Source organism: Stegastes partitus, unplaced genomic scaffold (assembly GCF_000690725.1).
Source record: "Stegastes partitus isolate 25-593 unplaced genomic scaffold, Stegastes_partitus-1.0.2 Scaffold2133, whole genome shotgun sequence".
Lineage (NCBI taxonomy): Eukaryota > Metazoa > Chordata > Actinopteri > Pomacentridae > Stegastes > Stegastes partitus.
Genome location: NW_007579864.1, coordinates 4,620 through 15,889, shown reverse-complemented (window position 1 = coordinate 15,889; position 11,270 = coordinate 4,620). Strand labels below are relative to the sequence as shown.

The following is an 11,270-nucleotide window of genomic DNA, read 5'->3' as shown; positions in this document are numbered from 1 at the left end:
TAATAGACGAGTAGAGCGGGCAGATCCTTCCTCCACCTGGTTAATACGGTCCTCCGCATCAGTCAGACGTTCGCCCATTTTCTCCATAGATTGCTCCAAGGAGGTCATTACTGTTGTCATTGCTGTCAGCTTCTCGTTGTTTTCACGTCTGAACACTCTGAGCTCAGACAGAATCGCTTCACTAGCATTGGGCTGTTCCTCAGCATGCTCGAAGCTAGCGCTAGCATTAGCCTCCCCCTGTTTGCACTGCTGAAAAAAGGTCGCCTTAATATCTTTACTTTTACCGTCGGATGCTTTCTTTTCCTGTGAGCCTCTGTTGGAGTGACTCATGTTGATGGGAAATAATGAGTCTCGCGTATATTTCGATCTTGTTGTCTCACGGGGTGGGTGGTTCGTGGTCGGGGGGGGGATCTCTACTCCACTAACAAGCAGCCGTCATGTCAGTTGCCAGAACCGGAAGCCTGCAATTTCCCTTTCAAAGTAAGAAAATGAGCGAAAATATCTTTTGGGAAAAAATTATCTTGTCTGACACCGCAAATCGTACCAACTTGAAAATCGCACAGGAGACAGAGAAGTCCTTGATGTACAAAAGTTCTGAAGGGATTTGGCGTTTCTCAACCGGTTTTCGAATGGCGAGCCGTTAAAGTTGATGAGTTGTCGCAGCCTCCACTCATACTTTGTATGGATGCCTATGGGACATGTGCAGACATGCTGTGTCAGTTGGTCATCTACACAAGAAACTAAAGGTCCTACAGCTTTAAAAATGACACTGAGGGCTTCCAAACAAGATTTCCCACAATAATATGCTGATTTTACACATATGTGGTGAAAACTGTGGCTGTATGGGAGAGAGAAAGTGAGTAAAACTCTCAGCTCTCAACCAGGGGCATGAAGAACGATGAGTCATCATGACATCATCACAGGTCAGTGCAGCTGGTCATGTGACTCACTGACAGTCTGAGGCTGTGTCCGAAATCACTCCCTATGCCCTACATAGTGCACTACATAGGGTGCACGCCATTTTGTAGTATTGTTCGAATTCTCAGCGGTAAATTTCATCCACTATATAGCGCACTCAAAATATCCCACAATGCACCGTAAAAAGTAGTGTACAGCCGATGGTCACTAACCGAACAATATGGACCGTCATGCATTGCACGAAAGGAAATGGAAATGCAGATGAATGAGAGTGCGGAAAAATTCCCGTTTGTTTTGTTAAATTTTATTTTACCCGGACAGTGAACGTCGCTAAAATTGCGACGCTCGGTTGTGATTTGGACATACAACACCACTTTATTAAAATTGCTTCTAGTTACTGGATCCTGAAGAAACGCTCTCTCATCTGGTATGTACAGCAAAATGACAATAAACTTGATTTAATTTGATTTCTTAGCTACGCAATGAAATGTTAATTTGATGTGTTTGTACTACGCTGTTGCAGTACAAATAGCGAGCGACGTAATTAATAGCTCGAGTCGTGTCCGAAATGATACTTTGCCGAGGTGCTCCCTATATAGGGAGTAGGGAGTAGGGAGTGAGTGGGTGATTTTGGACATGGCCTCAGGCTGAGAAGAGAGAGAAAAATGGCTCCTTCAGCTTAAAGCAGGTTCAACTTGTGTCAAAATGGAGGTCAGACGGGCATGAGGTTGCAACGCGGACCGAGGACCCGACAACCGCTGCTTGCAGCTTTAATTATTAGGGTCCGAGGACCCCTACTTGCTTGCAGAACTTTTGTACATCAAGGCCTTCTCTGTCTCCTGTGCGATTTTCAAGTTGGTACGATTTACGGTGTCAGACAAGATAATTTTTTCCCAAAAGATGTTTTCACTCATTTTTTTACTTTGAAAGGCAAATTGCGGGCTTCCTGTTTGAGATAGGTCAGGGGTATTGCGCAAGATTTGTGGGTCTCATTGAGACGAACATTTTGGTGTTGGTTTGATCTCTGTACGACATTCCTACTGGGCGCTAGGGCCGTTTTAGTGTGTTTTTCTGTAACTCAGTGGCACTAGAGAGCCTTTTAGGATTTTTTTTTCATTTTATCAAATTTTTCGCCGATTCGGACGTGTGTGCCAATTTTGGTGAGTTTTTGAGTGTGTTTAGGGGGTCAAATTAAGGGTTTCGCGTTCGTCAGGAAAATAATAATAATAGGAATAATGAAAAACAGAAACAGGTGACAGTCACATTGCACATAGTCCAATGATAGAGCATCCAATGTCCTCACTCCCCACTCCCCACCTCTCCCCGCTTGCTGCTCCTCCCCCTTCCTCCAAAGGAGTTTTTGGTCCTGTTGGTTTTGCACCTGGGGAGGAGCAGCCTGTCTCTGAACTGGCTCCTCTGGGTGATGATGACAGTGTGCAGAGGGTGGCTGCATTCATCCATGATGGCGAGCAGTTTGTTCAGTGTCCTCCTCTCTGCCACTGTGATCAGGGAGTCCAGTTTCATGCCCACTGCAGAGCTGGCCCGCCTGATTAATTTGTCCAGCCTCGATGAGTTCCTTTTTGATGTGCTGCTGCCCCAGCACACCACAGCATAAGAAAGGATGCTGGCGAGCCCTGACTGGTAGAACATCCACAGGAGTTTCCTGCAGATGTTGAATGACCGGAGCCTCCTCGGGAAGTACAGCCTGCTCTGTCCCCTCTTGCAAAGGTAGTCTGTGTTGCATGTCCAGGCCAACTTGTTGTCCATTCACAGCCCAAGTTACTTGTAGTTTTCTACAAGTTCTACCTGATGTGCCTCAATCAGAACTGGTTGTGGGCATGGTCCAGATTTCCTAAAGTCTATGACCAGTTCCTTTGTCTTTGAGGCATTGAGCTGCAGGTGGTTTTCTCTGCATCAGACAACAAAGTCATCCACCAGACTCCTGTACTCACTCTCTCTGTCATCCTTGATACACCCCATGATGGCTGTGTCATCTGCGTACTTCTGTATGTGGCACAGCTCCGAGTTGTAACAGAAGTCCGTGGTGTACAGGGTGAAGAGGAGAGGGGCCAGCACTGTCCCCTAAGGGGCCTCTGTGCTGCTGATGACAGTGTCAGATGTGGTGTCCTTGAATCTGACATACTGTGGTCTGTCAGTCAAGTAGTTGGAGATCCAGTCCACCCAGTACGACTCCACTCCCATCCTTTCTAATTTTCCCCGCAGTAACGGGGGCTGGATGGTATTAAAGGCACTTGAGAAGTCCATAAAAAGAATCCTCACAGTGCCGCTTCCCTTGTCCAGGTGTGAGTGGGCTCGATGGAGGAGGTACAGCACAGCATCCTCCACCCCAACATTTTTCCGGTAGGCAAATTGTTGAGGGTCCTGGGCGTGTTGAACCTGGGGCCTGAGGAGGTGGAGGAGGAGCCACTCCAGCATCTTCATCAGGTGTGAAGTGAGTGCCACTGGTCGGCAGTCATTCAGCTCGCTGGGCCGGGTCTTTTTCGGCACCAGAGCATGCAGGATGTCTTCCAGAGGGTGGGCACTGTCCCCAGCTGCAGGCTGAGGTTGAAGATGTGCTGTAGCGGCTCCCCCAGTTGAGCAGCACAGGACTTGAGCATCCGTGGACACACCTTGTCCGGTCCTGCTGCCTTCCTGTGCAGGATCCTCCTTGGTTGTCCCCTGACCTGGTCAGCTGTTATGCAGGGAGAGGGGGGAAGGAGGGGAGGGGAGGGAGGGAGGGGCTGAGCTGTTGTTGAGAGGGAGGCACACTGAGGGAGGGGAGACTGCTGTGAGGGTGAGGGTGGGGATGGGGGGGTCACGGGCTGGTTGAACCGGTTGAAGAAGGCATTCAGATTGTTTGCCTCCACCATCCCCCCTGCTGTTCTGGCTTTTGTTCTGAAGCCCGTCATGGTGTTCACACCCATCCAGACCTCCCTCATGTTGTTGTCCCTCAGCTGCTGCTCCACCTGCTGTAGGTGTCTTTGGCCTCCTTCAGGCACAGCTTCACCTTCCTCTGTGCTGATGTGATTGTCTCCCTCTTTGTTCTTGATGGCCACCTTCTTTCTGTTGAGTGCAGCTTTGACCTCCTGCATCACTCAGGGTTTGTTGTTCGGGTGACAACGAATAGTCTTAGCAGGAGAGACTACATCCGAACAGAAGTGGACATTGATGTTTATTGATTTGGTGCTGTTTTTCATTGTTGAAAATTTCATGTAGAGATCTCCTTTTCTGTATGAAGTTAAAAGGGCTCAATTTTTGCTAGAAAAAGTAATGCAAATTAAAATGTGCAAAATTTTCCACCCATGTGTACTCGAGGCTCCGTAGCTTTTTTCATAGTATTAGGGTAAAGTTTTGCATGGTTTCATTTAATGTACTAAAGTTATTTTACATTATACATAGATCAGCTGATTCTGAAGAGGTCAGGTGGGAATGTTTTTCAGACATGCTTGATTTCATATGGAATGACTCCATTTTTTTTGCAAGCTACAAAGTGCATTGGAGTAAGATTGAAATCATCTGTTAGACATTTGATGAAACAAAAATGCATGTGAATTTAATTTTCTTTCCATCAGAACAGCCTTGTCTTTTGCCCAGAGTTATCAAAAGAGTCACATGATGTCTTGTCTTTTGTGAAATCACATTTGTTCAACAGTGGTGTGGGGGAATTCATATTCTTTCATTTACCAATAACTGAGTAACATCTCAAAACTCTATGGATAACTAATTCCTGAGGTAATGGAAGGTGAGGTAGGGAAGAAAAATCTGAAGCTGCTACAAGTAAAGAAGTGTGAAAAGCTGCTGCTGTTTGTTTCTGAGCAGGTGGGACGACTCCAGTGTCCTCTGATGCTGGTGGTAGGTGAAGATGATCAGAACTGGCCTGCGTATGATTCAGCAGTAGATGTGAGTATATTTTTATGACAGCTTTATGTGTGAATAACTAGAGATTTGAAGTAAGGTTAGAAATCAGTATAACAAAAGCTGCCTTAAATTTTGCTGTGAAAAAGTAAAGAAGTGCAGCAAGACATTGAAGGCTAAAATGGAGAATACAAAACAAAAAAGAAAGTCTTTATGAAACATTTGAGTTCCTGATTGAAACTTAACTTGATTTTTTTTATTAGGGTCCAAGCACTACAGTGCGTAGGACCTTATTGTAACCCTTGTGATCATTTTTATACCGACATAAAAGAGGAAGTACTGCATAACTTCCCTGTGCATGCTCCAATCTGCCTCAAACTTTTCATATTCAATCAGACTGCTGTCCTGATCACATCCATATGCTCAAATCCATTCACAGTCATAGCGCCACCTATTGGCAACAGGCTTTTTGAGGCATTACCTCAACATGTACCATTGCTCCAAACTTTGTGATATCATTCTTAAAATTTTTCAGCTAAGTCTTCCTACATTGATGATGCTACACTGCGAAGCGTGTGCGTTTTCAAGCAACAGTGTTGATATGGCGACGAATAGTTGCTATGACACGGGAAGGATTTTTTTTGACAGCTTTGGAATGCTCATAAAATCACCAAAATTGGCATACGAGTCACTATTGGCTCAACCACAGACAATGTGTGCCTGTTTGGAAAAATGGCTCGATAGCGCCCCCTGCAGCAATTTATCCATTAGCCCCCGCAGGACGTTTGACTGACATTTACAAAATTTGGTAGGCATATGTAACACATCAGGATGCACAAGAAAGCCTCTTGGACCCATACCGTAGACACAACAGGAAGTCCACCATTTTGAAATAACTGTGCATTTTTTTGTGTTTTTCGTCATATTCAAGAGCAAACTCCTCCTAGGGGTTAACTCCTACACGCCTCAAATCTGGCCAGCGCATACAATAGGGCTACTATACTGTAAGACCATTGATCGTATTAATGTCAAATTTGGTGAACTCGGCCTTCACATGTTGATGATGACTCACGGTGAAAATTGTACGTTTACGTCAAAGGGCGTGTCTGTGACACTGCGGCGAATTTTGTTCAAAACTCAAATGTTCATATCTCAGCTGCAGATAATCGAATCAAATCAAAATTTGAGGCATGTAGAAGTTAACCCCGAGGAGGAGTTTGCTCTCGAAAATGACAAAAATCACCAAAAATTGCACAGCTATTTCATACATATTCATACATATGCGCAACAACCAAAAATTAAAGCTGCAAGCAGCGTTGGTCGGGTCCTCGGTCTGCGTGGACCCTCATGCCCGTCTGACCTCCATTTTGACACAATTTAAACCTGCTTTAAGTTGAAGGAGCCATTTTTCTCTCTCTTCTCAGCCTCAGACTGTCAGTGAGTCACATGACAAGCTGCACTGACCTGTGATGATGTCATGATGACTCAGCGTCTTTCGTGCCCCTGGTTGAGAGAGCTGAGAGTTTTACTTCACTTTCTCTCTCCCATACAGCCACAATTTTCACCAAATATGTGTAAAAACAGCATATTTTTGTGGGAAATCTTGTTTGGAAGCCCTCAGTGTCATTTCTAAAGCTGTAGGACCTTTAGTTTTTTGTGTAGATGACCAACTGACACAAGATGTCTGGAGATGTCCCATAGACAGCCATACAAAGTATGAGCCGAGGCAGCTCATCAAATTTGACGGCTCGCCATTTGAAAACCGGTTGAGAAACGCCAAATCCCTTCAGAACTTTTGTACATCAAGGACTTCTCTGTCTCCTGTGCGATTTTCAAGTTGGTACGATTCACGGTGTCAGACAAGATAATTTCTTCCCAAAAGATGTTTTTGCTCATTTTTTTATTTTGAAAGGCAAATTGTGGACTTCCTGTTTGAGATAGGTCAGGGGTGTCAGTGCGAGATTTGTGGGTATCATTGAGGCGAACATTTTGATGTTGGTTTGATCTCTGTAAGACATTCCTACTGGGCGCTAGGGCCATTTTAGTGTGTTTTTCTGTAACTAGGTGGCGCTAGAGAGCATTTTTGTCAGTTTTTTTTCATTTTATCAAATATTTCGCCGATTTGGATGTGCGTGCCAATTTTGGTGAGTTTTTGAGCATGTTTAGGGGGTTAAATTAAGGGTTTCGCGTTCGTCAGGCAAATAACAATAAAGAAAGAAACGCAGCGGGAACAATAGGACCCTAAATATAAAAATTTTCGCCAGTCCTGATGTGTGTGCAAATTTTCATGAGGATTTGAGCATGTTTAGGCCCTCAACAATGCAGATGTTTATGGCCATGAAGGTAGAAGAAGAAGAAGAAGAAGAAAGTATAATCCTTTCAATTTCAAGAGGGTCCTACGCACTGTAGTGCTCAGACCCTAATAATCCTTTCAGTTTCAAGAGGGTCCTACGCACTGTAGTGCTCAAGCCCTCATAAGGCACACTGGCAAAAAACAGCAGTCACTACAACACCAAACACATTAAGAGTTTAACACTTTTCTCCACACACTAATCTCAGCAATATATGTGTTTTTCTTTTCAGGATGAAATCCATTATTTCATATGATCCCATGCAAGCATCAACTCTAAATTGTAAAATTCAACTCTATCAGCAGAGATGTTGATAGAATTTCTCAAGAACTTACAAAAATGCAATATTTTTTATATATGTAGCTGCTGCCATACTTCATTTCCAATCTGCAGCCCCTCTGTGACTAGTTTGACTCATGATCTTCAGGAGTTTTATCATAGTTCTAAGTTTTGTGGCTTCTAAATATTTTTGGAGGATGTTATCAAAGTTGGATTTATTTCTTGAATGCACACATTCAAGGTCCGCACATAAGGTCTGCAATAAATTAAGAACATCATCAAACAACATCTGACAAACAATAGATCAGGATTTGAACCTCCTGTTTTCCAGATTCAGGAGATGATGGAGCGAGCGGGAAACAGCCACCTGCTGACTGTCCTGTCGTACCCGAAGGCAGGTCACCTGATTGAACCACCATACACACCACACGCCCGAGCCAGCATGTTCAGAGCAGTGGACACACGTCAGAAGAGTAAGTTCACATTTAGACTGCAGACTCTCACAGACATTCTCTGGATGATTGCAAATTGACATGCCAGAATCAGGAACTTAAGTTGTGACAGCTGTTTATTGTGTTGGCAGTGATGGCCCTGTGGGGCGGAGAGACGGTGGAACATTCTCGTGCTCAGGAAGACGCCTGGAGGAAAATGCTGGTATTTCTGAGGGAGAATCTGTACGGCGGCACAAACCCTGGTGCAACCATATTGTCCCACCTGTAACCAAGCTTACAGCTAATGACTGTGGAGTTGCAAAGTGAAGTTAAAATTCAGTCTTTTCCTCAAAGACAATATGATGTGGTTCACAGAGGAAACACTGCTATAGCCATCCAGGCTGTAGTCACTGTTCAGGTGATAGTTCTCTGTAGGATCATCTCTACAAGTGGCTCCTGTCTGACTGGTACTTTGTCATGTGAAACATTATTATCATGAAAATGTTGATGAAGATTTTTAGAATTAGATTTTGATTTAGTTAGATTGTGATTAATTACAAACTTGTGATTCCATTGGCTTCTTCTCCATGGCAACATCCAATGAGTTCTATGGGTATTGCCATAGAGACCTATCTAAATAAAGAGCTAAATTCTCCAGGAAAGTGTCATGTTTCTGTTGAGAACAATGAGAAGATCGTTTTTAAAGGAACACAATCAAACCAGCAGTTTATATACACAATACCTCGGACTTACTTTTTACATTGGTTTGCACTGCTGTCTTTAACTTGTTTTCATGTAGATGCACCAGCATATACAGTGCATCCGGAAAGTATTTACAGCGCTTCACTTTTACCACGTTTTGTTTTACAGCCTTATTCTAAAATGGATTAAATTCATTTTTTCCCTCAAAATTCTACACAAAATACACCATAAGGACAACTTGAAAAAAGTTTTTTTTTCGATTTTTGCAAATTTATTGAAAATAAAAAACTAAGAAATCATATGTACATTAGTATTCACAGCCTTTTCTCAATATTTTGTTGATGCACCTTTGGCAGCAGTTACAGCCTCAATTCTTTTCGAATATGATGCCACAAGCTTGTGTAGCAAGTACACAGGCTAGATTAGGTCTTGAAAAGCCATCAGCATTAAGGTATAATTTGGGCCTAGGTCTACAGAAGACAGATTCGGCTCTTGGAGGTAGTGGTACAGTAAAGAAACACACATACAACTTCAGATGCAGTTGGTACCATGTATTAATATGTGACAGTATATACAGTGGAAACCAGTATTTACAGTCTGCAGAGTTCTGCATTGTGATGCAATGACACATTCAAAACCAACCAGTCTCTATTTCGGCCACTATGGCAGCTGTTCTACACACAATATTGAGTGTTGCAAAAGCATAAAGTTCATGAAATATGAGGCACACAAAAATCGCCCAGCAGGTGCGCTGCAAATGTAGAGTCCCAGGATGTTAACAGTCCATGACTTAAAGTACAAGTGCATGTGTGTGTGTATGTGGGTGTACGAGAAGGTGAGGGGGAACAAAGCTGCCAGAGCCTCCTACCAGACCAGGAGGGCCCTTAACTGGGATTGCTCGGCTCCAAGCTGGTGTCTTACCTCGCCATCTATTCGATTCTGCGTCCTTACAGGTACCCTGGCCTGTATAATGTAAACAGGACCATATCTTAACATTTCGTCAACTAATTATATTCAGTGTACACAATAATTAATACATAATTCATGAGCAGCAAGAGAATAACCATTTCTCAATAAAGTGCATTTGGGCTAACTACGTTAACATCAATTCACTTCATAATTAATCATGAAAAATCTTCCTACTTTATGTCACTCATTTCTTAAATAACATACATTCACACAGTTCAAGATCAACGTAAACATTCTATAATGGTGCTGTAGTGGCACATTCATCTCCCGATACCATGAGCATTAGCATTAAAAAGCTAGGTGTACCGTAGCCAGTCCATACAAAAGAGACCGGCATATGCTAATGCTAACAACAACAGGCAGACTCACCAATTCCGGAATATATCCGACGCACCACGCGACCAACTTATCCTTCCCCGGCGCTGGTTAGTGTCTAAACGGTGAAATGATGTAACTGAGGCATTCAGAATGATACAACCAAAAACTTACTCAAGAAGATGACATTTGTTTGTAGCGACCAACCTGTAGCAGCTGCTCCGCGTGCCTCCCCTCACCTTCTAAATGAGAGGCAGAGCGGACAGCTTATGACAGGTGCTACGAGCGACGCGATTGGACGGTCACGGCCTCTACGTACGTGCATGACAACGCAACTGTATGTAAACAAATGACAGGTTTTTTTCTACCCCGGTTACACTTGGCACACCTATCTTTGGGCAGTTTTGCCCATTCCTCTTTGCAGAACCTCTCAAGATCCATCAGGTTGGATGGGAAGTGTCGGTGCACAGCCATCTTCAGATCTCTCCAGAGATGTTCAGTTGGATTCAGGTCTGGGCTCTGGCTGGGCCACTCAAGGACATTCACAGAGGTGTCCTGAAGCCACTCTTTTGAGATCTTGGCTGTGTGCTTGGGGTTGTTGTCCTGCTGAAAGATAAACCGTCGCCCCAGTCTGAGGTCCAGAGCGCTCTGGAGCAGGTTTTCATCCAGGATGTCTCTGTACATTGCTGCATTCATCTTTCCCTCAATCCTGACTAGTCTCCTCATTCCTGCCGCTGAAAAACATCCCCACAGCATGATGCTGCCACCACCATGCTTCACTGTAGGGATGGTATTGGCCTGGTGATAGGCAGTGCCTGGTTTTCTCCAAACATGACGCCTGGCATTCAGGCCAAAGAGTTCAATCTTTGTCTCATCAGACCAGAGAATTTTGTTTCTCATGGTCTGAGAGTCCTTCAGATGGATTTTGGCAAATTTTAGGCAGGCTGCCATGTGCCTTTTATGAAGGAGTGGCTTCCGTCTGGCCACTCTACCATAGAGGCCTGATTGATGGTGTAGGATATGGACAGACACAGATGCCCAAAAGGATTTGGAAAACTTCATTTGAACTTCCCAGCACCCAAGTCACAGGCCATAAAAAAGACAGAGCTGTCCTGCAAGTCACAGGACCATGTAAATCAACTCTGCAGACTCGGAGGAGTCGAAGCTGGAGGAAGCAGAGCCCCCCTTGGGAATTTCCTTATCACCTATCAAAGCTTCGGAGGATCTAACTTTGGTAGAAGCGTTTGGGGGAAGACAAGGAAAAACATTCAACCACATGGACCTTAACAGATGGCCAGGCGCAATGAAGTGCCCTGGGCTTAACGTATTGCTCTGCTGACCCCTCATTTCCTGTGGCATGCAACAACTTAACAACTGAAGTCATTGATGAACAATAAGACACAGCACCAGAAGATGTGCCTTATTATCTTGTGTTAAGTTTAATCGTTAA

At 44.1% G+C, this 11,270-nt stretch overlaps 1 protein-coding gene and 1 long non-coding RNA gene across 2 annotated transcripts in view; one reads left to right on the top strand and one right to left on the bottom strand.

The window, feature by feature from the left end:
* The window catches only part of LOC103374069 (acyl-coenzyme A thioesterase 4-like), a 51,075-nt gene extending 42,579 nt beyond the window's left edge, over positions 1-8,496 (top strand). The window contains exons 9-11 of the mRNA XM_008304098.1: positions 4,738-4,818; positions 7,735-7,876; positions 7,987-8,496. Coding sequence (XP_008302320.1) covers positions 4,738-4,818; positions 7,735-7,876; positions 7,987-8,123 — 360 coding nt within the window. The 3' untranslated portion in view covers positions 8,124-8,496. The remainder of the gene's footprint in view (positions 1-4,737; positions 4,819-7,734; positions 7,877-7,986) is intronic.
* Positions 1-11,270, bottom strand: part of LOC103374070 (uncharacterized) — a 16,573-nt gene that overhangs the window by 3,558 nt on the left and 1,745 nt on the right. Inside the window, exon 2 of the long non-coding RNA XR_521106.1 lies at positions 834-838. This is a non-coding gene — a long non-coding RNA (uncharacterized LOC103374070). The remainder of the gene's footprint in view (positions 1-833; positions 839-11,270) is intronic.